Source organism: Felis catus, chromosome X (assembly GCF_018350175.1).
Source record: "Felis catus isolate Fca126 chromosome X, F.catus_Fca126_mat1.0, whole genome shotgun sequence".
NCBI lineage: Eukaryota > Metazoa > Chordata > Mammalia > Carnivora > Felidae > Felis > Felis catus.
In genome coordinates, this window is record NC_058386.1 from 108,497,011 (window position 1) to 108,523,185 (window position 26,175).

Here is a 26,175-nt window from a genome sequence, read left to right on the forward strand (position 1 = left end):
GTGTGTGTGTGTGTGTGTGTTTAAAAACAGCTCTATTGAGGTATAATATTTAGTAAATTTACAAAGTTATGCAACCATTACCTCAATCCAGTTTTAGAACATTCCCATCACACAAGAGACCTCTCGTGCCCATTTGCAGTCACTCCCTGTCCCCCATGCTCAGCCCCAGCAACTACTAACTTACTTTCTGTTTCTATAGATTTGCCCTTTCTAGACATTTCAGTCAGAATGATAAAATATGTGGTCGTTTACATCTGGCTTTGTTTCACTCAACATAATATTTTTGAAATTTGTGCAAGTTCTAGGATGAATCACAGCAGTTTGTTCTTTTCTTTTGCTGAGTAGTATTCCATTTTGTGGACATACCACATTTTGTTTAATTTGTGAGAGAGCAGGCATGGGGGAGAATCTCAAGCAGGCTCCACACTCAGCACAGAGCCCAACGCAGGTTCCATCTCACAACCCTGGGATCGTGACCTGAGCCAAAATCAAGAGTCAGGGGCGCCTGGGTGGCTCAGTCGGTTAAGTGGCCGACTTCGGCTCAGATCATGATCTCGCGGTCCGTGAGTTCGAGCCCCGCGTCGGGCTCTGTGCTGACAGCTCAGAGCCTGGAGCCTGTATCAGATTCTGTGTCTCCCTCTCTCTGACCCTCCCCCGTTCATGCTCTGTCTCTCCCTGTCTCAAAATAAATAAAACGTTAAAAAAAATTAAAAAAAAAACAAAACAAAACAAAAAGCAAAATCAAGAGTCAGATGCTTAACTGACTGAGCCACCCAGGCACCCCAACATTTTGTTTATCTATGTACTTGATTGTGGACATTTGGATTGTTTCCAGTTTAGCTCATATAAATAATGTTATGAACATTCATGTACAATTTTTGTTTGGACATATTCTCATATCTCTTGAATAGATTTCTAGAAGGGCAAATCTATAGAAACAGAAAGTAAGTTAGTAGTTGCTGGGGCTGAGCATGGGGACAGGGAGTGACTGCAAATGGGCACGAGAGGTCTCTTGTGTGATGGGAATGTTCTAAAACTGGATTGAGGTAATGGTTGCATAACTTTGTAAATTTACTAAATATTGTTGAGTTGTAGTCTGAAAAAGGGTGCATTTCATGATAAGTAAATTATACCTCAATAGAGCTGTTTTTAAACACACACACACACACACACACACACACACACACACACACACACACCAATCTTTCCGTCTATTAAGCACAAGAGCCTATGTTGACCCTAGGAAAACACAAGAACACAAAGACTGCTGGTTTTTCATTCCATGCAAGACTATGAAAATCTAGGAAGAGACCTACAACATACAAATGAGTAAATATCATCAGTAAAAGAAGGTAGCAAATGTTATGAGAAAACCCCTGTTACCAGGCTGGCCCAAAGTACCACCATCTCTCTCTACTGCAATAGCCTCTTCTCTGGTCTCCCTACTTCTCCCATTCCCTCACAGGGTCTCTTTTCACCCCGGAAGCCAACATGGTCCTGTTAAATCCTAATTCAGATCATTTCACTCCTCTGCTTAAAACGCTTCAATCGCTTGCCGTCTCATTTAGAGTAATCTTCTATGTCTTTAATACGCTTTTAAGACCCTCCACGATTACTCTCTCCCCTTCTCCCTCAGTTCCATCCAGCCACAAAGCCTGCTTAACATTTCTTCAACACCCCTGGCACACTCCCCCCTCGGGCCCTTTGCACAGGATGTTCTCTCTGCCTGGAACACCCTTCCACCAGATTTCTGCAAGGCTTGCTCTCTTACCTCCTCCATGTCTTTGTTCAACTGTCATGTTCACAGTGAAGTCTAACTTGACTACCTTACTGAAAAATTCAGTACCCACCCCCGGAATTCCCCAGCTGCCTTCCATACTTTATTTTCTCCAATGCACTTATCTCCTTCTAATACATTATATATTTCCTTATTTTGGTTATTGTCTGATTGCCCTCCACTGCCAAAATGTGAGCTCCACAAGAGCAAGGGTTTGTGTCTGTTTAGTTCACTGCCGTGTTCCCCATGCCTATAATAGTACCTGGCATGGGGCAGGTACTCAGTAAGTGTTTCTGGAATGAATGACAAAGAAGAGTTACTAAAAGCGTTCACAAAAGGGATGTGTAGGAGAGACTTAAGCAGATGAGAAGTCAGAATGTGGAGATTGTTGAATGCCTAGAACATAAATATGGAATGAATGAATAAATGAATAAATGAGCAAATGAACGAGCAGTCTTGTGATGTTCTACACGCTGCCTTAGCATCCAGTGAAATAGTCCAACCTATGGATTGTGCGGAGCTGACTCATTGAAACTTTAGCTTTTTCTCTATGGAAAGAACTTGTATTGACAAAATATCCTCTGGAAAAGCTGAAGTCCTCTGTGCTATGCCTGAAATGGCCACTAGGGAATGCCCAAATCCGTAATGCTAAAGTATCCAGGATGCAATTGGGCTCCCCAACAGTCATGTGGGGGCCCCAGTCATTCACAGGCTGATAACGAAAAAGGAGAAGTCTTCCAACATTGGTTCATCTATCCGCCTTACCTGGTGCCCACCAGGCCAAACATTCAAAGCCCATCAATATGACATGTAGTTTTCAGCCACCCCTCCTCGACACACCCTATGTATGAGCTGTACTTGAGCTACATCTCTGTATATATGACTTCTTGGCCCAGCACAATTTTCTTTTTTATGCTGTCTTCTCTGCCTATCACTGCCTATCCGATTCCTATGTGTCCCTTTAAAGACCAGCACAAAAGCCACCTCCTCCAGAAGCCCTTCCTGATTACTACTGCTCTCACTGCCCAGTGCTTTCCTGATATCCTGGGGCTGTGGTCACCTGCCCCAGTCAGCAGTCCCTTGGTAAACACTGATTTAGACACTGCCCCTATCGAAGCACTTCATTCTGGAGTTCCCAGTGAAATCAGAAATCTACCAGCTCGGGACTGTCAGGAAGGTCAAGGGATACAGGTCAAAAATGAAGTCGAGAAACAAGACAGAATACAATGTCATGATTCTGCAAAAGTGGTAAAGAACAGCCTGTTCTTGGAAGGCTTCTCTAGAAGAGAAAGAAAGTCCACTGGCCATATAAGAAGAAATACAGTCTCCAGTTGCCTCGACCCCACCCACCCTCAGGGCTGCAGGAGAAGCCTGGCCTGCCCAGCTTTCCCCCCTCCCAAGCTGGCTCCCACTGTTCCCCTGGTCTCCTTTTCCCTGCCTTCATTATTCAGCCTAGTCCAACTACTTGGCTGCTAGCAAATGGGAGCTCTAATAGATGCCTGGGGCCTTTTTCCCTTTTAGCCTCTTTCCACCTGCTGTACTCTGTGCTTTGTTCTCCAGACTCATGATAAAGAGCAACACAAAAATCCCATCAAACATGACAATGTGCTGCAGAAAGCACGTACCAGAAATGTATCCTGGGGCAAGCACAGAGAGTGGAGCCTGCCTGGCAAAACCCATGTCTGGACAGATTAGTCCAAACCCGCTCCTGGACAGCAAGCCCCAGGCGGGGGTAGGGGGGTGGGGAGGGTAGGGGGGCCGGAGGTTATGCCATGATAGAAAAAAAAATCAGCATTTACTCTTAATCTATATAGCCATCTTGTGAGTCTGTATTCTCGTCACTATTATAAAGACTCGGAAACTCAGGCACAGACAAGTGAGGGGACAACAACAGCTAGGTCGTAGTAGAGACTGGATTGGAATCCAAAGCTGAATGACTACAATGACTAGCCTCTTTCTCCTGGACCATGCTGATTCTACATATATCTTATCCAGCCTTCCTCTCCTCTGTAAGTCCTAACACAGGATGGACACGCTGGGCGTGCTCGGCTCCTTTGCTCGGTTCCCTATCCGGTCGATAGGCGCCGAAACCGACATTTGCTACTTACATTGTAGGATGTGAGATACCATCAACGCTGTAGAGTTGTCACTGCATGGAAGCCTTCCTAGAGCCAAATCCTTCTTTATTTGAAGAGTAAAAAGATACCTGGAAGAAGTTGGGGGGGAAGAAAATCTCTTAAGAAACAAGAACAAGAAAGAAGCATTTCCCTTCTCCCAGATCCCAGATGTTTCAAGAAAGAGACGGCGCCCCCAGTCAGCAAGATGCCTTTTGGGGATGGTGAGTAATGCATAGGCTTTGCTTCAGCCCCAAACCAGTACCAGACCACAACTCGGCTGATCCAGCATTTTGGCAGGCCTCACAGCCATTAGGAATCACCCCAGCTAAATCCTCCCGCCAACTTGAGGGAGTTGGCCAATCATCCTCCAGTGGTTTCTGCCACGTAGCAAAGCCACATAGCCAGCCAGAGACAAAGGGAGATTCAGCAAGAACAAGCCCACTGGGGAGGCTCTGTTTACTAAATGCTATCAGACCACTCACTATCAAAACAACTTAGATTGGGAGAGCAGGAATGATCACCCCATTTTACAATTACAGAAAGGCAGAGGTTAGGTGATTTGGGCAAGGTCATTTTGCCCAAAGATAGTGAAACTGGCCAGAAGTCAGGTCACCCACAGAGTTTATGCCTCCTCCTATCCAAAATATTGTGTTTCAGAAATCGAGGACTTGAGGTCATGCTTTACTCGGACTACCTTCTCTGTATCATCAGAGACCAGCCCAGCACTTTGCACGGAGCACGTAGGAAATTCCTACGTTCTGAAAGGAATGAACCCAGTGTGCTCTTTTTTTCCCACCGACATGCTCATTAGGGACCCATAAAGTACAGATTGGTGTCCAGAGTTCTGCCAAGGAGATAGCATTTGGTCCCACGCTTTTAAGCTGTTACCAAAGGAGAATCAAGTTTTGAAAAGATGTGTAAAAAGAAGATTCTATCATTGACTGCTTCCTTCCATGGTCCAAATTTGGTTCCAATATTTGATTTTATACACTGAAAAACACATTGAGTATGTACTGTGGGCATTTCCCAATGTAAGATGTAACTTTCTAAATAAAGTTTTATCTGGACTTCTTTATTTAAATCAATTAAGCCTTGAAGGCAATGTGGTAAATCAAAATTAATTGCAGGGGATAGATAAAAATCTAGATTAGAACAAGCAGGTAAAATTAGTAGGTGATTATTCAATTTATAAACGCATTCATCATTGTAATACTTCAAATTATGAGCTCCCCTAATGGGCTAGAAATGATTCAATTAGAAAATTTATATTTGCATACCACTCTCAGAAACTCATGGATTGGCCCCAAACAAGGCATCCTAGTGAATTTAACTATAGTGAAGTATCTTAAATGGCCCACCAGAAAAAATAAAGGAAGTCTAACATTTGCCATTGCCTGCTCTCAAATAGAGATGTAAATGAGAATTAATAAGCCTCAATCGCTGAAGGGAAAGTGAATTTCTTTTTGCTCCTAGCAAGAAGGAAAAGGAAACTTCTTGTCATTTGACACGTTCCTTGCTACTAAGAGGGCAGCTGCCTGCTACAAATACCAAATCCTCGCTCTGAACAGCTGATGAATCATTTATCATCACATTGATTTTCTCATTCTTTCTCTTTTGGAGGGTGGAGGAGTTTATCTCCATTAAAATTGGTCACAGTGTGAGACTCAACTGAAATGGGTTAGCAAATGCAAACTGATATAGATACCAAGATATCAGGTTATCTGGGAAAGTGGGCTACAACTCACAAATATGGAAGAGAGAAGGTGTGAGGGAGTGACAGACTTGTGAAAAGTGACGTCTGCAGAGACCCCGCAGCATACACTCCTGTACAAAAGGGGTGAAGAAGAACTGGCCTTGAGCTGTGTTGGGAGGTGTGGGAGGTGGGGGAAAACTCGGCCAAATCACTCAAAGCTCCCAGGACCTGTTTTCTCCTCTGTAAGCTAGGAGAGCTGAGCCAGATTATCTCAAATATCCATGCTAGGGTAAGATTCTAGAGCCTGGCAAGCACAGTAGGGTTTGGGGGAGCATTATGTTGACAATGCATTTTTGAAGTAGGTTTACATTGTCATTTTGAAGGGTATTGTATCTAAGTATAAATAGACTTTTTAAGCAAAATCAGTCAGTCAGAGAAAGACAAATATCATATGACTTCACTCATATGAGGACTTTAAGAGATGAAACAGATGAACTTAAGGGAAGGGAAGCAAAAATAATATAAAAACAGGGAGGGGGACAAAACAGAAGAGACTCCTAAATATGGAGAACAAACTGAGGGTTACTGGAGGGGTTGTGGGAGGGGGTTGGGCTAAACGGATAAGGGGCACTAAGGAATCTACTCCTGAAATCATTGTTGCACTAGATGCTAACTAACTTGGATATAAACTTAAAAAATAACTTAAATAAAAAAAATTTTTAAATAGATTTTTTAAACGTTTTATACTTGTAAGTTTTATTTTTATACACATAAAAGATTTTGTCTCAAATTATGAATAATGTGTAATTATAAATGACTTAAAATTACATAAAATTATGAATAATTTATACTTATTAAAGAATTGTAATAATTATCAATGATTTCCATTATATATTATAATTTATTAAAATCATTTTTTAGACTTTTTATTTTTTTACTCTTTCAATGTTTTATAAGTATGTGTCGTCATCACTTTCTACCCATAGGATGCATACACACACCCACAGGTTTTCATAGCTGGTATATTCGTGCCGTCAAGCTGCCTTCCAGCTGGAGCACAGATGCGATGAAGGCAAGCAGTCCTGTTGTTGTAGCAGCTAAAGGCAGAACCCCCACATGGGCACCCAGGCTGGCTGCCATGCTAGAAGGCCACCCCTCCTCCCTGAAATCCCCACCCTTTGGAAGACTAACACTTTGGGGACCAGCCAGGCCCTCCTTCTCCTCAGCTCCTCACCGTCTCCCAGAGAGTGACTGAGAGCCAAGCTTGCCAAAGAAGGCTAGAAGCCCATCCCCTGATAAATGGAGAATAATGAGTCTTAGGTAACATCATGCAGCCGACCCACAGGTAAGTACTCTACCTTGTAAGCTCTTCTCGAAGATGTCCGGGGTCCACTGGGAAAAATTTCACCATAAATTTGAAAACAACCTCCTTAGGATCTTAAAACATAATTATCTCCATAAGTTTTATTTAAATGTCCATCACAACAGTTACAGGTATTTACACACACACACACACACACACACACACACACACACACACTTCCCTCTCTCCTCTCCCCTCTTCTCCCCATCACTGCTTCCCTCAGACTTTTCTTTTAAATTTCAATTTTCCACATTTCTAGGATGGTGCTATTTCTGGATCGTATCTTTATGTGGATAGCAATCGGGAAAGTTTCCCTGTCCCTCTTTCTACCCTCTCTCCCTTTGAGTTTCTTTTTGTAAACATGTGCCTCTTTCTGGGCCCTACTGTGTCCTCTATGATGCGTCCCAGTTAGAAAATATATATACCACTTGCCTCTTTGGGATTCTGCGCTCCTGGCTGAGAGAAAGGCCCAGCTTTAGAAGCAGGTATTTATCATCTGACTCAAGGTTCTCATAAAAGGAACTAGAGGTGAGTGTATGTATGGAGTGGTGCCTCTTTGTTGCTTAAAATCGACATTAAGAAAACACATCTAGGGGTGCCTGAGTGACTCAGTCAGTTAAGCGTCCAACTTCGGCTCAGGTCATGGTCTCATGATTCATGGGTTCGAGCCCGGCATCGGGCTCTGTGCGGAGGATTCGCTCTCTCCCTTTCTCTCTGCCCCTCCCCAACTCATGTGCATGTGCCCTCTCTCTTTCTCTCTCTCAAAATAAACTTAAAAAAGAGAAAACACATTACTTGTCTTCACCCCTACTTGCATTTGAAAAAAAAAAAGAAACTCTTTGCCTCAAAAGCAAATATTGGTGGAGTGCCTATTATAGGCCAAGCGTTGCACCAGGCAGGTGCCGGGAATGAAAAGACAATGAAGTACTCATAGTCTGGGAGGATGGGCAGCAGCACAGACTAAGGTCAGTGTTGAGTACTGGGGAAGCAGAAGAGGGAGAAAAGAGGGCTCCCAGTTCAATTTGAATTTTAGATAAACCATGATCACACGGGAAATACTTACACAAAGAAATTATTCTTTGTTTACCTGAAGTTCCAATTTAGGTGGACATCTTTTATCTGAGAACCCTACGCCTGAAGTGAATTTTGTCACAGGCAAGAAAGGTAGGAGTATGAAGGGGGTTGATGGCAGAGGTAAAGCTAGAAAGGCAGGCAGAGTCTGTGCTTTGCGGATCCTGCTAACGAGTTTGGGCTTTATTCTAAGGGCAATGAGGAGCCGTGGAAGCATTTTCAGCCGGGGCGTGATGTGGTCAGCTTTGTATTTTCAATAGTTACCTTTGGAGTAGTGTACATGATGGATCAGGGGAATCAGTTAGGAAGCTGTTGGAATAAGGTGACACGGGATTATAATGTGGTGGGAACAGATGGAGGTGTGGAAGCCCCAACCCAGAGAGCACGCGAGGGAAGAGACGCTGTAAAACAGCGTGTCTTGGGCGCCTGGGTGGCTCAGTCGGTTAAGTATCCAATTCTTGATTTCGGCTCAGGTCATGATCTCATGGTTGGTGGGAGTGAGCCCTGCATCGGGCTCTGTGCTGACTGACAGTGTGGAGCCTGCTTGGGATTCTCTCCCTCTCCCTCTGTCTCTGCCCCTCCCCCGGCTCTTGCGCGCTCTGTCTCTCTCTCTCTCTCTCTCAAAATAAACACACTTAAAAATAAAAGCATTTCTCAGAGTGTTGACTGAAATCTGCCTGCATCAGAACCACCTGTGGAATTTGTTTAAAATGCAAGCTGCTGCCCGCCCCCCCCCCCCCCCCCCCCCCCGCAACCCGGGAATGAGGCCCAGGAATCTGCATTTGAACAAGTGATCCTGACACACACTGAAATTTAAGCACCACATTAGGTGGTGAAATCCGGGTGGAGGGAAAATTCCATACATACTAGGCACTCAAATACGAAATGAAACAAATGGACAGTGTCTGCAACATTGGATAAAACTAAAACATCGTCGGGTAGAAGGTAAATGGCAGTGCAGACTGACATAAGGACCAAGGTCAGCCTGCCCTAAAATGGGCACTTAGGCATAGGATTATTTTGACTTAAAAGCAATCAAAACCCAGTCAATTCAGGAAATGCTTTTTACCTCCCCCTCAACTGGCTAAATTTACACTGGAAAGGAAGAGCCTGTACCAGGAAGAGAGCTATCACCTGAGATAATTCCGTTATAACATGAACTAGGTGTGGCAGACAGGGAGGAACTTCGCTAGGCCTTTTGATCAAAGTCCTCTATGTCCCATTGTGTCTGAGTGGCCCAGCAAACATTTGTTTACCAAACATTTACTTTTTCTTCCTCCTGTGAAGTGCATTCCTTCCCTCTGAGGTCCCACACCCTGCCCCCTTCTCCTTAGTTCTGGAGGACACATTTACCTCATTTCACCTGTCTTTGGAATTTCCATGCCTGTGTGGATTCCCCATACGTATGAGATTAAATTTGAATTTCTCTTGTTCATCTGTCTCCTGTCCATTTGATTCTTAGTCTGGCTAGAAGGACCTTGAAGGGCAGAGGAAATTTTTCCTTCCCCGAGAACATGAAGGATGCTCAAAGATTTGCAGTGCTGGAGTCCGAGCCAGTCCACAGAGTGCTGTAATTACCAGCATAGATCCAGGAGCATGAGTTTTTTTCCTCTTGGGCAAAATTAAAACGATTTTTTTAATTGCTAAATTCACTGGATATACAAAGGATTAAAATAATACATCGAAGCCCTTTTCTCCCTTATATTTGGTGAGGAATAGTGTGGTGTTGCTGAAATACTTTCAAGCTGTCACTGGGAATTACATCCCTTAAGTGATTTTCCATACTTACTTTTTACTTGCTTTGTAATGGGCTTCAGTATCTCCAACCAGACCTGTGATAACATTAATGAAAAAGTTGGTAGAACATGGCATTGAGTGCAGCTTTTTTTTTTTTTTTTTTTTTTTTTGGTAATGGACAAAAGTCAACACGAAATAAATAAATACCAAGACTACTGAGATCCCTTCTAACGACAGTTAGAAACACTGGTGTCAGAGATGACGTACCTCGACCATACTCAATCAGCCCCCTCGTATTTACCCAATGACAGTGAACACTGTTGATCTATAAACTCTTCGTTGTTGACATTTGAATCACTGCTCCCCTGCCTAAGTAGGATGACAAAGGTGTCACATACAAGGCTCGTTAGGGGCTACAAAGACTAATGAAGGCATTTGGCTCTGCATTTGAATCCTAAAGCCTCCAAATGCCAGCTTAGTAGATATAAGGAGCCTTTCTGGGAAGGTGCTGGTGCTGGATAACGGAATTGCGAAGGCAGGACACGGCAGGAAGAACATCCAGAATGTTGGGGCCTGAGAGAGGGGAAAGAAGAGTCCCCTACTCATTGGTAAGGTTAGGAGCCTTCATTCTGGAGGCTGATGTCCAGCCTCAGGGAAAATCAGAACAGATAAAGCACAGATTGCTGTTCCCAGGGTGACAAAAGAGGAGCGTAGGGTAGAAAAGTCTGTTTGGTAAACTGAGGCGACTTTAAATAGACAAAGAGGGAGGAGGGACAATAGTTGTTAAAGCTGGTCATTTTGCAAGGGTTTAAATGCTTTTTCATTTTTCAGTCAGGTTTGAGCGCTCCATACCTGGCTGCAAACTGCATTTTAGAAGCAATCCTAGACACAAAGAACCCTATAATGAAAGCAACTTACATTATTTCCAGAATGGCTACAGAATTCTAATCCAAAATATTCCTTTTCAGCAAGATTTAGGTGGCTGCAACTCAGGTTAAACAGCGCCTTCCCGGATGACTTTTGCTAAACAAAACAGAGAGATCATAGCAGTTTGCATTCCTGACCTGATAGTGTTACTGCAGTGTGGGAGAAAGGGTGGGGGCAGCCCAACTCTTAAAGCACTTTCGGGTAAGCACGGTTTAGAGGTCTTGCTTGCATCCTCTCAAAAGACGATGTTTCACAGATAAATACATGCCTCTACCTGTAGATTGTTTTAGGGCCTCCTCCCCCCCCCCCCCCCCCCCCCCCCCGCTTAAAAAGCCTCAGACTAATGACAAATCCTCTTGGAAAAAGAGAGCCTTGCACTTAACTATGGCGAGATCTGCAAATCTACCCTTTCAATGGAATTCTTTAATCAATTCATCCCACAGGCAATTTGAATGATTTCCCCCCAAATTGACAGATAGTTTAATCAAGATGCAAATCTGACCTGCTTAAAATCCTTCTGTGGCTCCCCTCAGGATAAAGTCTCTAGTCTTCGCTCAGGAGGCTGGGCCCACTTTGGCTCAAGCTCACGTGGCCCCGCCTGCCCCTCCGGTCTCTTCGCTTGCCCCTCCCCCTCGCTGGCATTTTCCTTTCTAATAATCGCAGCCTGCTCGCAGTTCCCCGCACACATCAAGTAGTTTCATGGTTCCGGCTTCTGCTCCCCTGTCATTCCTTCTCCACAGACCGCCCTTCCCACCCTTCTTTGGTTTGGCTCACTCCTACTCAGCTCAGATGCCATCTTCCCTGGAGAGCTTTCCCGGATACCTATCAGCCACAGGGTGAGCCAAGGGCAACCTCCGTGCTCCCAAACACCCTCTCTTACCTCCAGCGTGCACTTTGAACCCGGATGTCTGTCTTTCCCATTAGACTGAATACCTTCATAGCAGGGACCTTGCTTTATTTTTCTTGTTACCCACCACGTCTAACTCAAAGCCTGGCACCTAGTAGGGGCTCTTGAATGTTTGTCGCTCTGACATGGAATTGGCCAAATTACTCCTAGGAGCTCCTTGAGTAGACTTCACTTTGCTGCTTTTCCCACCAAATCTGGGTCCAGTATAACTCGTTCACATAGGGCCACACGGTTTTGTTTTTGTTTTTCTTCATAAAGCCCACGTACACGGTGAACACAAAACAGCCCCTTTCCTGGGCTTCTCTGAGAACAGGAGCTTTGAAGATCTCTCTGAAAATGTCCCGGAGCCGTTGCAGGGAGGGCCGTGATGGGAAAATTGGGCCCTGGATGATAGGCGCAAAGAAATGCTGCTGAAAACCTCTAGTTAAAGCCAAGTCACGTGGTGCCTATGCCGCTGCAAAGGAAGCCGGGTGAGGGGAAATGTAGTTGGAAATCACCGACCCGTAGAATTTACGGCAACCTTGAGAGGTCAGAGAGCCCAGCCACCCTCCTCCCACCCCCTACCCTCTCCCTCAAGGCAGTGCCACGCGGAGCAGGGGCCCACATCTGGGATTTAATAGCTTCCAGGAAGGCGACCTACCCCACCCCCTCCCCCCAGCGACCCCAAATGCTCCCCTCTCCCCTGGACTTCTCTCTACTTAGTTACACTGTCCAAAGCTCCACCACCAGCTCGAGATTCATGTGGGTCAGCCAGGGTCCTATTTTAAAATGCAAATAGGCCGCAAGGGGTAAAACCTACTGCATCCCCAGCACCTGGAGAAAGCTTGAGGGAGAGGGGGTTTGATTTTACGTGGGAGGTCACATTGGAGCTGCGGTCTGGGAAGAGGGGGTCAGCCCACACAGAGTGGGGGGTGCAAGGGCATGAAGGGCATTGGGGCGCAGTGGAGGAGGGGGACGTCTGGAAGGGAGGAGGGAAGGGGGAGTTTTTGCCTATGTGGCAACCTTGCCTAGGGCAAGTGCTGACACAGACCATTCCAGACAGATGAGATCGCTCCTATTTTTAAAGCCCTCCAGACAAGGAGCTGCCACGGGATTTTTATTATGAGAAAGAAAAAAGAAGAATTTCTAAAGAGAGATATGACAGCAATACTTTTTCCGACACCAAAGAAGCATTTCAGTCATGAGGACCAAATTCTGTCATAGGCTCTGGTTTCTTCGCAAACAACTTAGGAAACTCAAGATTTTCCTTTCTCCTCCTCATTTTTGATTCTTTTTTTCCACCAGAGTATTTAATCCTCCCCATCAAGGCTGCCACATTCCATGTGTTTGTGTATTTAAATGTTTCTGCAGTCACAAAGGATAAATATATAGCCATTCTTGTAAGGATTCCGATCAAGGCTTCCTTTTTGCTTTCTTCCGTAAGATCCCATACGTGTTTATAAGAGTAATCTACTGAGTCTTCCATCCCCACACATGTTGCCAATTGGCTCTAAAAGCCTTTGGCATTTATGCCTTTGGAGGTCAGGCGCTCACGTGGCTCGGGCTCTCCACCCCCATTTCCGGAGAGGCATTTCCCCTTCAGCCCTCCATAATGTACCTCAAAATTGGCCAGCCTTGTGGAACGTGTTGCATAAGAGGTAAGGGCTTGGTTCTGTCTCAACATGCAGGCTTTAATGTTTTTCAACCATGATAATCCAATTCCTCAATTTTTAGGTTACGATTATTTCTCTCATAATATCTCTTTCTATACAACTTTTCTATTTTCTCTTTTCTGTTTCTTTTCTGGACTTTTGATTCTCTTTTCCATTCCATGTTTGTGTTTAAACTGACACTTCAACGTTCTGATCAAGCTCTTTAGTGGATCTAAATTCTTTACTACCGGTCCCCCCTCAAGGAATTGGAACTACAATCCTGAATCCTGTTTTACCCTCCCCCTTGGATTACAGTAGAACAGCGTTTATCTTAAAAAGAAAACTTTTTAGGGGCGCCTGGGTGGCTCAGTCGGTTGAGCGTCCGACTTCACCTCAGGTCACCATCTCGCGGTTCGTGAGTTCGAGCCCCGCGTCAGGCTCTGGGCTGATGGCTCAGAGCCTGGAGCCTGCTTCCGATTCTGTGTCTCCCTCTCTCTCTGCCCCTCCCCCATTCATGCTCTGTCTCTCTCTGTCTCAAAAATGAATAAACACTAAAAAAAATTAAAAAAAAAAAAAGAAAACTTTTTATATAGGGGCTGGTGGGTGGCTTAGTAGGTTAAGCGTCTGACTCTTGATTTTGGCTCAGGTTATGATCTCACGGTTGTGAGATCAAATCCCGCACTGGGCTCCATGCTGAGCGTGGAGCCTGCTTGGGATTCTCTCTCTCCCCCCTCTATCTGTGTCCCTCCCTGACATGCACGCATGTGTGCAAACTCTCTCTCTCTCTCTCTCTCTCTCAAAAATAAATACTTAAAAGCATATATATGTGTATACAGTTGACCCTCGGGCAACACAGGTTTGAAGTGCATGGGTACACTTGTATATGGATTTTTTTTGTTAAATACAATACAATACTGCAGTGTAGCACTACAAATGTATTTTATCTTTCTTACGATTTTCTTAATAACATTTTCTTTTTTCTAGCGTACTCTATTGTAAGAATACAGTATAGAATACAGAGAACATACAAAATATGTATTAATTGATTGTGTTATTGGTAAGGCTTCCAGTCAACAGTAAGCAGACTGTTAGTAGTTAAGTTTTGGAGGAGTGAAAAGATAGAGAAGGATTTTTGACTGTGTAAGGGGTCAGTATCCCTAACTCTTGTGTTGTTCAAGGATTAGATAGATACATACACAATTTAAAACTTTTTTTAGAACTTCTATTTACAGTCTCCAATTTACAAACTGTGTTTTAATCATTGGACATTGATTTCTGGGGAGCTCCAAACTCCTCTTCTCATGGGAACGACAAATGTTCAAGGTAGTTATCTGTACCCAACAATCTGCCAAAGCTTCTAGGCCCCCAGAGCTGTCATGTGACAATTTGCTACATCAAACCTGAATTGTAATCGTGCTCTACTCACTTATTAGCTGAATGAATTGGGGAAAATCTTTTACCTCGCAGATTTACCTGCCTTTTCCAGGTACCTGAAAACAGAAACCACGTGTTTGACTACCTGGAAGTATGTATATATGTTTGCTGAATAAGTAGATGAATGGATCCGAACAATTAACTTGATGCCTATACATTAGTAAGACAGTTCTTTCAGGAGGAAGAACAAATTAGTCACTGTGTGGCCTAGGGCAAGTTACTGAATCTTTCAGAGCCTCAGTTTACTCAGCTGTGAAATGGAGATAATGGTACTCTTATCTTGGGGGGCGTGGGTGGTTCAGCCGGTTGAACGTCAGACTTGATTTCGGCTCAGGTCATGATCTCATGGTTTGTGGGAGTAAGACCCGCTTCGGGCTCTGTGCTGACAGCATGAGCCTGCTTGGGATTCTCTCTCTCCCTCTCTCTCTCTGGCCCTTCTCTGCTCATGTGCGCACATGTGTGTGCATGCTCGCTCTCTCTCTCTCTCTCTCTCTCTCTCTCTCTCTAAAAATAAATAAATAAGCTTAAAAAATAGATTTATCTCATGGAGTTGTGAGAATTAAACAAGATAATTCACTCCAAAGGCTTAGTACGGTGCCTGGTACATCATATGATTTAAGCGATTAATGATTAAGCAGTGGATTTAATTAATTAATTAATTAATTCTGTCTCTGCCGCCAACTGAAGAGAGCCCCATTCGAGGCTCGGACTCACGAACATGAGATCATAACCTGAGCCGAAGTCAGACGTTTAACCAGGCACCCCTGGATTTTTTTTTTTAAATGAGCAAGGACAGTAGAAACTCTCTTAATGAAATTCCACTTGATGATGCACAGAGAATGCTTTACATTCCCTCTTTAACACATTGGCAGATGCTTGTGTCATGATGAACGTTCATGACTAGTAGACTGCTCTAATGGTTGTGTGCTTCTACACCCATCAATTGAGTTCCATGCGCAATAATTATTTTCTTGAACATATTTTTGATCATTCTACTTGTTATAATTATACAAATTAAATGGTATGTACACCAAGGAATTATGAACACTGAAAGCAAGAATTGTTTCTGTGAAAACTAAGTTCATCACTTTGCAAAAACTCAGTAAAGGGGGAATCCCCAAAAATGTGCTGTTGTATTAGTTTTGCACATGACAGCAGTAAAATATTGCAGGAGAAAAATCCGGAAGGATTCTGTACTCAAATTGCTTTGCAAGCATCTACATTGTTTTTCCACATTAAATAAGTGAATGCTGAAAATCATAGATGATGAGTTATTGGTGTGGTTTATGGAAGAAAGACAAAGAGAACCAGAAGTCCATACTCAAAAAAGCTGTGACCCTACAGCAAAAGACTGGCATATGAATAACAATGTATATGTTTTATGTCAAAATTAGAAGTTTCAGGGGAATCTGGCTAGCTCAGTGGGTGGAGCATGCAACTCTGATCTCGGGGTTGTGAGTTTGAGCCCCACATTGGGTATAGAGTTTACTTAAAAAAATAAAATCTTAAAAAAAAATTAGAAGCTTGGGGCGAATGGGTGGCTCAGTCGGTTAAGCGTCTGACTCTTGAATTCAGCTCAGGTCATGGTCTCACAGTTCTTGGGTTTGTGCCCTGTGTCAGGCTCTGTGCTGACAGCAAGAACCCTGCTTGGGATTCTCTGTCTCCCCCTATCTGGCTGTCTTTTGCTCGAGTGCTCTCTGTCTCTGTCTCTGTCTCTCTCTCTCTCTCTCTCAAAAATAAATAAACATTAAATTTTTTTTAAAAAAATTAGAAGCTTAAGGTGTCTGTGTGTGTACTTTGATTTTCTGCTTTGACAAACTTTATCAATTAACTAACAACCATCTTTGACCACATAGATAAGGAGATTCTAATGTATTTATATATTTTGTGTGTACTTTAAAAAATATAGACTGTACAACTAAGGTTTCAGAAAAGGATAAACTGAAACAAAATACAGCATATTATTAACAGTAGCATAATCAGTATTTTTAATTTTTTCTTATAGTTGTTATATTTTTCCTGTTTCCAGTGCTGACTTCCACATTCGAAATATTTCTCATGTTCCCCTCAGGAAATTGTTCTTGAAGTCACAGATGATAATCACTCATTCTTTTGACTTTATGGTTCTGTCTCTCTTTTTATCCCCAAATATGACTGTATTAGCTTTGGCTGCCATGACAAAATGCCATAGACTGGGTGACTTAAACAACAAAAATTTATTTCTCATTTATTTTTAAAGGCTGGGAGTTTGAAATCCGGGTACCACCAGCAAGGTCAGGTTCTGTGAGACCTATCTTCTTGGCTTGCAGATGGCTGCCTTCTCACTGTGTCCTCACATATCAGGAAGATAACTCCCTCCTCCTCCTCCTCCTCCTCCTCCTCCTCCTCCTCCTCCTTCTTCTTCTTCTTCTTCTTTTAAGATTTTACTTTTAAGTAACCTGCACACCCAACCTGGAGCTTGAACTCATGACCCTGAGCTCAAGAAAGCACAACTAACTGAGCCAGCCAGGCGCCCCTCTCTTCTTCTTATAAGGGCACCAAACCTATTGGATCAGGACTCCACTCTTATGATCTGATTTAACCTTAATTACTTCCTAAACTAAAAGCCCTATCTGCAAATACAATCACATTAGTCACACTGGGGGTTAGAGGCTCAACATATAAACTTGGGTGGGACACGATTCAGTCCATAGCAGTGACCCAGCTTGATGGCCCACTTTAGTTACCATATCTGGTCTTTATGACTTCGGCTCTTTCCAAACATTAAATCCACTCTGAAATAATGAAGATTTGTGAGGTATTTTGGAAAGAATGTGCCCAGTTACAGAAGGCCAAAAAAGAGTTCCAAGAATGTGCTGAGTACCTACAATAAATATTAGGAGGCACCACATCATGGTGGCTAAGAATGTGGGTCCTGGAACCAGACACACCTGGGTCTAGTTCTGCCCTCTATCTGCTAGAGGGGTGATCCTGGGCAGGCTATTTAATCTCTCTGAGTTTCAGTTTCCTTAATTCTAAAACAGGACTGTCAGAAGCCAAACACCAAAGGCCACATATTATATGATTCCATTTATATGAATGTCCAGAACAGACAAATCCATAGGGATTGGGGACTGGGTGGAATGGGGAATGACTCCTAATTAGTATGGGGCTTCTTTTTGGAAGGATGGAAATATTCTGGAATTCGATAATTGTGATGTTAGCACAACACAGTGAGTATACTAAAAACCATTGGACTGTACAGTTTAAAAGGATGAATCTTGTGGTATGTAAATTGCATCTCAATTTTTAAAAATTCATAGAGAGCATCAAATGAGGATATTGAGGTTGAGTACTTTACATAACATCTGGTCCGTATGAAGAGCTCAAGAAGTGTTGACTGTAGGATGACGATTATTTTATCATCCAAACTGGCACACTTTTGAAGGTTGACAGGGGTAGTAGTAATTATTTTTTTTAATATTTATTTTATTTATTTTGAGAGACAGAGAGCATGCGCATGAATGTGGGGGCGGGGGGGCGGTGGCAGAGAGGAGAGAGAGAGAAACTCAAGCAGGCTCCGTGCTGTCAGTGCAGAGCCTGGTGTGGGGCTCGATCTCACAAACCGTGAGATCATGGCCTAAGCCAAAATCAAGAGTCTGATACTCAATCGCTCAACTGACTGAGACACCCAGGCACCCCAGTGGTACTAGTAATTATTATATTGTCACAACAGGTGTAAACCAGGACTGTCTTGGACGAACCCTAATGTATGGACATCTAGCTATCAGCATATGGATCACCCAAGGGGTCTGTTTTGATAAGGGCAACATTTATTTGAATATTCAAGATCAGGGAGTATTAACGATTGCACACGTAACTATAAGTATCCCCTCAGAGAAACCAGTGCCTGTTGATCATTCCTTCATTGGCAAGTGAATGGAATTGCCTTTCAGGCATGTTAACAGACTGATTCCACATTTCCATAGGTAAGACCCAACCATAACAGCCACATGAAAAAAACAGGAAGAGAACTTCATCAATTTTAGCTTTCTCCTTAATAAGCTATTAAAAGCTTTCCCTCACCTCCCCTTTAGCATGTTTTTTCTCCATTTTGTGTTCTCTTTACCCAACTCTTTTTTTTTTCTATTGTAATCCCCCCACCCCCACCCCCACCCACGCTCCGGGCTTACTTTTGATGCCCTTGCCTTTGTCCTTCTATGTTGCCTTTACGCTTTTGTGACCTTTCCCTCCTCTCTTTGATGCAGCACACATTATTGAGCACCTATTCTGTGCCAGTTACTTTCCTCGGCTCCAGGGATACTGCGGCGAAATGGATGCAGGCATTACCACGAAGGAATACATAACAGGCTGGCAGTCAAGGCAGGCACATCAACAGGTAACTGCAGTAGTTAGGACTAAGTGCCCTTGTGGCAGCATGTAAGCAGGGGGTAATAAAAAATCACATCCACTGGGCACCTAACTCAAAGATGGAAAGGGCATAGCGCAATGGATTCCTACTGGAGGAGACGCCTATTCCAAGGGAGGAAACAAGAGTTGGGGTTAGCCAGGTGAAGACAAGGATAGAAAAAGGACGTCAGAGGCAGAGGAGATTAGAAAGCCTGGTGTGAACGAAACTGCCAGCAGTGAGGTGTTCCTAACGGAGCAAGTGAGATGCAGTGACTGGAAAAGTGGGCGGGAGCCTTACCAAGATGGGCTGCCAGGAGAGGCAGTACACCTGCTGGAAGTTGACATGGTCAGACCTGGGTTTCAGGAATGCCATCCTGGCAGAGGTTAGGGCAGAGGCTCCCAAACTGTAAAGTGATATGAATCAACTGGGGATCTTGCTAAAATACAGATTCGGCTGTCTGTCCTTCTCCCTGCCCCTTCCGCATGTACACTTTCTCTCTCTCTCTCAAAATAAATAAACTTTAAAGAAAAGGGGGAGGGGCACGTGGGTGGCTTGGTTGAGCAGCCGACTTTTTTGTCTTTAATTTTTTTTAAGTTTATTTACTTATTTTGACAGGGAGAGTGAGCGGGGGAGGGGCATTGAGAGACAGGGAGAGAGGATCCCACTGACGGTGTGGAGCCCAATGCGGGATTCGAACCCACGAACCATGAGATCATGATCTCAGCTGAAACCGAGTCAGGCGCTTAACGGACTGAGCCACCCAGGAGCCCCACCCCCCTTTTTTTGAGCATCCGCTCTTGATCTCAGCTCAGGTCATGATCTTACAGTTCGTAGGCTCGAGCCCCACGTCAGGCTCCCTGCTAACAGCATGGAGCCTGCTTCAGATTCTGTCTCTCCTTCTGTCTGCCCCTTCCCCACTTATACTTTCTCTCTCTCTCCCGAGATAAATAAATAAACTTTAAAAAAAAATACAGATTCAGATTCAACAGGTGTGAGGTGGGGCCTAAGAATCTGTATTTATTTCTCACAAGCTCCCAGGGGAGACCGGTCTGGCTGTCGATCTGTTGATACACTTTGAGGGACAAGGGAGGAAGGAACAGGTGGAGCAGGTGGGGCTGCTGCAGCAGTTTGAGTGAGAAACGATAGATGGCAGCGTGGACTTTGGCGGACAAGGAGGTGGGGTGTGAGACGTATCTCCATAGCCGGTGCCATAGGGCTTGGGGAGGTGAGGGAGCATGATGGGCCTGGAGGTCCCAATGTTCTCTTTGCCTGGCCCTTCATTTGCCTTCTGCCAGGGTCAGGTTTGCTTACACCACGGCTGAACTTAGGCTACATTCTGCTGCCTTTTATACACCTTCTGCATCACCCTTCTCATCCCCGACATTTGTTCCTTTGCCATTTGGCCCGCCGACCACATGTACAAGATGGGGCTCTCCTGCCAGCTTGCTGCCCTCACCTCCCACCACTCCTTGCTACTGAATTCTTCCCATACCCACCTATCTGAGAGTGGGGATGCTTGGAACATTCCTCACCAATGTCTGCACATACTTGAGCCCCTCCTTTGACACTCCCTACCCTTTGCACCAGTCTGGAAGGAAAATCACAGCTTGTCATTATCAAAAGCTTTCTGCTGACGTACAGTAACACAATATGTTTTTGACACTTGTCTCTGATGTGTTCTCTGATTCCTTCTAAAGTCACCCAGTTGGAATGTTCTTTTGGGTTTTTATGGTGCATCTGAGAGCTTTCCTGTGTATTATCCCATTCGCAACTTCCCCCAATCACCCACTCTCAAACTGGCTGAGGATCAGTTGTGTCAAGGATAGCATAAGCGCATCGCCACTTAGCATCTTTATGTAGACAATTGTGAACTAGACCCTTCTGGCCAACCATATGGCTGGTTTCCATCTCTCCTTTTCCTCATTACACACTGAACTCTGAATGTCATTTTGGAACACAGAACCATGCAGAGCGCTTCTAGTGAGAGTATCTGATTTGTACTGAGTAGAATAGAGTCCAGAGATATGTCTGTATTTTGGTACCATTTGATACAGTTCCAGGACTAGAATGTTTTCAGTGATGCTGATTTAATTTCAGCCATGTGGGAATATCTTGTTCTGCATCTTGGTCTACACTCCTTCACCTCAGTCTAGCTGTTTATAAACAGCAGCAGGCATGCACCTCATTTACAGAGAGTTTGGACCCCTCCAAAAGTAAGTCTTTTTCCTTCCCTGTCTTCCACAGACTACATCCAAAAATCTCAGAACACCTTAGGGACTAAACCTTGAGACTGCTCCTTCCAAAATGCTGTTTTACTTTTCCTTAAAAATGCAAATATCTTGGGGCAGCCTGGGTGGCTCAGTTGGTTGAACATCTGACTTCAGCTCAGGTCATGGTCTCGTGGTTTGTGAGTTTGAGCCCTGCATCGGGCTCTGTGCTGGTAGCTCAGAGCCTGGAGCCTGCTTCGGATTCTGTGTCTCTGTGTCTCTGCCTCTCCCCGACTCGTGTGTGTGTGTGTGTGTGTGTGTGTGTGTGTGTGTGTGCGCGCGCGCGCGCGCGCTCTCTCTCTTTCTACCTCAAAAATAAACGTTTAAAAATGCAAATATCATGACATTGCAATAAAATAAATAAATAAGGCCCATGTCTCACATGTTTACCAATAGAGTCAGATGCAACCAGTTTTCTAAGAAAGAAGTTGAGCACGATTTCAAAGTTTGCACTGGGGACCACCCAGGAAACTAGGAAATGGAGCTCCTTCAGGACAGAGCAGAAGAAATTATTGGCCAAGCTGTGACCCTTCTTGGGGGTTGAACTCCCAGTAAAAAGAACCACTAAAAGTGGTAAGAGGCTAATTACCAGGTAGGAGCAGTTCATTCTAAAATGGAGCCCTCTCTGCAGGCAGTCTGGTCTTTTAGCATCTGGTGTAGAGCAAGGTGTAGTTAGACACATCAGAGAACAAAGAATAAGTAGGAAGTCAACCAAGGCCCTTTCCAAGGAGCCCACAGGCTCAGCAATAAACCCTGGAGGGAAGCCCAGCTTTAACTGGGTATTTAAGATTTCCTGGTGGGGGTAAGCAGAGAGAACCTAATCCTTGTATTTGCCTGTGCATGTGTGAAATTCACACCAAGTTACAAGTGGTTTTTATTTTATTTCTGAAAACACAAAGCAGTTCAAAGTACTGCGTGTGTGATAGATGGAAGGCTTGAAGTTGCTTAGGATTAAACTGCTCAGAAAGATTTCCAGCCCACGTGGCTGTCCTGGGGTGGGGAGGGGTCCGGTAGAATCAAACGGAGCAGCTGCCCAACTTCCACCCTCCTTACCCACAGCCATATTGATACTGACCAAACTAATGTCTGGAAGAGAACTCTGGAATCAGAGAGCTAGTTTAGTACCTGATACTTTCTGGCAGACACCTTTTTGAAGCTACAAGGGAATGATGATGTCATTGCCTGAGGCCTTATGCAGGCCTGGTGATGATCTAGACAGGTTGCATCTGATTCATACTCTTTGCTGGATGGTGTCTCATTGCTCAGAATTACCCTTCACACTAAAGGAAAAAAAAGAAAAAAAATCCTAGGGTACCTCCCTAATAGCAATCTTGCCCCCACTCCTAGGACACTGAAATTACCATGCCTATATTGGAAAGGCTGTTGAAAAGTGACAATGTAATAATAGCATTCTCAAGACAGTGCTCCCAAGTCTTGTCGAAATTGCTAGGTATTCTGGGTAATTAAAACAATTATAATTGTTTGTTTCCATGTAATGCTTTAGCACTAAATCCCTGTGTACATGATGCACAACCAGATTCCAAATGGTAACTGGAGTTTTCTTTTAAACTTGAAGTCAATGAAACAAACCTTCTGTATATATCTAGCAGTTATATATCTAGCAATAGGAGACACTCAGGACACAAGAGAGACCATTAGATGTCATACAGTCTGGCGCCTTCATTTTATAAGTGAGGAGATTTGGATCCAGAGCAAGGAAGAGACTTGCCCAAGGGCTTTCTGCAGGTTAAAAGCAGAGCTGGAACTGAGCTCATTTCATTACACCAGGCTGTCCCTAAATGTAAAGAAAAACCTGATGTCTGGGTGTATGAAGGACAAGAAAGATAAACACCTAAAACTCATTCCTTTGATTCACTCTTTGCTTTCATGGTCACGCTGTTTTTTCCTAACTTTACTTTTTCTCACCTTTTGACTATACTGTTGACTCACACTTCCCTCCTGCTTACAACTCCAAGGTCTCTCCATTCCTGTCTCTTCCTTCCTAGAATCAGTTTGACTGCATTTAGAAGGAGAGCTCAGTATGTCGCCCAGCAGGGCTCTGAGCCGGTTGGAAGCCACCCTGTTCTGACAGGTTGTGAATTTCACAGAAACTCTATAAAGAAGCCTTTAAGAATAATGCCTTTTAAAACATCTACTTAATAAGAGGCCATGAAATGCAACGTATTAGGGTTACTGTGGAGAAACTGTGTTGACTGAACAGAAAATCTTTTAAAATTGTATTCAGGAAACTATTCCAAATTAAATGGATTGGGGGAGGCATGTGTCAAGTTTGGGGATCCATAAGAAAGTAGTATATCAATGTATAAAATATTCACCCAAATGTTGAAACCTAAGTGATGGGATTTTATTTGCATTTTTTTGTTGTTGCCAGAATTTTCTAATCTTTCTGTAATGAATTTGTCCCATCATGTGTTAGTTAAAGCCAGATTCAAAAATGAAAAAGAATCACAAACTTCTGAAGTCTTCTAACTGGTTAGCAAGACGCAAGGTCATGTGAGCTATCACTCAGGCTAATTGCCCCGTCACAAGACGTCTCATTCGCGCACCCTGTCAACACCCCCACATTAGCCAGGTGTGCTTGCTTGTCGACACCTGTGGACTACACTGAGGGACCAGATCTTCCCTGAAGCAAGAAGCCTATAAGGGGTGCTTGACTCAGTCCTAACTTGGCCTCTTGCCAAGCTCCACCCTTTGAAGAAGTCACTTAGGACCTGGTATTTCATTCCTCTTCCCCCACGTAGACATCTGTCTGTGTTCCTGACCCTTATTCACCTCATCTTTTATTTCGGCTTCTGCTGCTTGGTGCTGCTTCCCACAATGGCAGCCGGCTAGATTCCATAAGCTTTGCTCTCCTCTGGACTGATTTTCACCCATGTCCTGCACACAGTGATTTGCTGAACCCATGGCTTAGCACCAAAACTGAACTCTTAGGCCTGACTGTGGCAATCTACCCCTTTCCTCCTAGTCTGCCATGCATATAGCCATCCAAGCCCTGAGTGCTGACTCACGCGTGTGGGCCGTGGAGTGACCTGGGCTGTATCACCCAAACCCTAGCGGTTGCCCATTTTTCTTAGTCTGGCTTAGTCTGGGGCTGATGCCAGGTTCGTAGACCTCTGCCATCCTCCCTCCTCCAGGTTATTTCAATATGGCAGATCTATTGTTAGGATGTGTAACATAACTCAAAACAGTTGTCTGGGATTCTCTTACTGTACTCAGAGACAAGTACGGCCAAGCTCAGAAAAATTTGTATTCATATATTTTTTAAAGTACTGTACCTCTAAAACTCTAGCATACAAGAAAGAAAGACAAAGTATGCTTTAACCTGCAAAATGTTCAGCTGGGGGAATCCGAGAAGGGAGCGGTGGCAGGAATGATTACTTATTCTCAATCTTTGGTGGGAAATTGGGGTCCCAAGATATACTAATCTTTGGGTTTTAAAATTAGTTGCATACTCCCAAAGCAAGCTTTTCCAATATCTTACTCCCTTAATTTCTTACGTGGAATTATTTGTGCAGAAGGATCTGGTTAAACGGACTCATTGTCATTTATAAATCAAAACCAAACATATTCCTCCCTTATGAATGTTGAATTTGATATTTGCTTGTCCCAGCTGACAAGGTTCTAGTCCACATTCCTACAAATGCAGAAACGAACAAACATGTTCATGGTGGCATCTCCAAACCGACTTGACTTGGGGAGCCTATGTAGGCTACTAGGAGAAGAGATGACCTCTCCTTCGTTGAACTTTGGGGGAGCCTGAGTCACAACATCTCTCATCTCTGACAAACAGTCAGTGAGGGTTTACTTGTGGTCACACAGTTTTACATGGGTGCAGGTTTGGTCCAGAGATATTTTGTTACTGTAATACATGAAATATTTGTGCCACATCCCCCCTAAGACTTGACTTCCTAGAATGTTTTATTAGCTAAGTGACATTTTATCAGCGAGCTCGTTGGAGCAGGGATTAGCTGCCTGGCAGCTGAGGACAAGAAGATAATTCATTCTTTCATTGCTTCAACAGATGGTTATTGAGCACCTACTATGTTTCAGGTAAGTGCTGACTATACTACAGGCAATCTGTGACTTCACCAAATTAGGAGAACTCCCTGTGTCCTTTTGGATGTATAACTGTCCCCTCCCACACACACACCATTGAGTCCCAAAGAATGACCTATCCTTTTTGGCTTCATGTAATTCTCAGCCACCCTATACCTTATCTTTCTAACTCTGTCCATTTATCTGAACCATTTCCATTGTCCATCTGCCCCCACGAAAGCCCGCTGACGGCTATTTCAGGTCCTGCTTACCCCAAGTCAGTTTTCCCCTGAAACTGCTGACCTGCTTTTCTGCATCATTACTTCAATCACACACAAGAACTAACTGCTTAAGATGTAAATACCAAGATAACTCCAACACACAGTGACTCTTGAAAGACAAGCCGTAAAGACTGCATACAGTGGTCAACTGCATGAGTTCTTAACCCAGAGGGCCCCATTTAAATCCTCTTTCTACCACTTACTATACTTCTCTGCCCAAATTACTCATCTGTCAAATGGAGATATTAATAGCACCTATTTCACCGAGGATTTTGATGAGCTAGTACATGTAAAATACCTATACTAGTGCCTAGTACATAATAAATAAACATTCTTGTGATATATCTTAGCTATTATCATTACTTTTTAGGTTGGAAAGAAACTGAGTAGTAATTGTGGGCTAGTGGAAATGGAGTTGATATTTTTGAGGCAGGTACCTGGAACCTCCACATATCAGATGATGTGGCTGCACGCAGATGGGAACATGAGGCCCCGCCATTTTGAGAGGAGTCCCCTAATTTGAT

At 43.8% G+C, this 26,175-nt stretch overlaps 1 protein-coding gene across 5 annotated transcripts in view; it reads right to left on the reverse strand.

Moving 5' to 3' along the window:
- FRMD7 (FERM domain containing 7) overlaps positions 1–26,175 on the reverse strand; it is a 52,277-nt gene that overhangs the window by 14,763 nt on the left and 11,339 nt on the right. Inside the window, exons 1-6 of one of the 5 annotated variants that reach the window (XM_019824306.3) lie at positions 11,188–11,528; positions 10,677–10,781; positions 9,811–9,853; positions 8,286–8,330; positions 6,946–7,024; positions 3,886–3,983 (exon numbers count right to left, since the gene is read on the reverse strand). In XM_019824306.3, coding sequence (XP_019679865.1) covers positions 3,886–3,983; positions 6,946–6,998 — 151 coding nt within the window. In that variant the 5' untranslated portion in view covers positions 6,999–7,024; positions 8,286–8,330; positions 9,811–9,853; positions 10,677–10,781; positions 11,188–11,528. Of the gene's footprint in view, positions 1–3,885; positions 3,984–6,945; positions 7,025–8,285; positions 8,331–9,810; positions 9,854–10,676; positions 10,782–11,187; positions 11,529–11,565; positions 12,123–26,175 lie in introns of those variants that run through there. The other 4 variants (XM_045050430.1, XM_019824305.3, XM_045050429.1 and 1 more) reach the window with 4 other exon arrangements.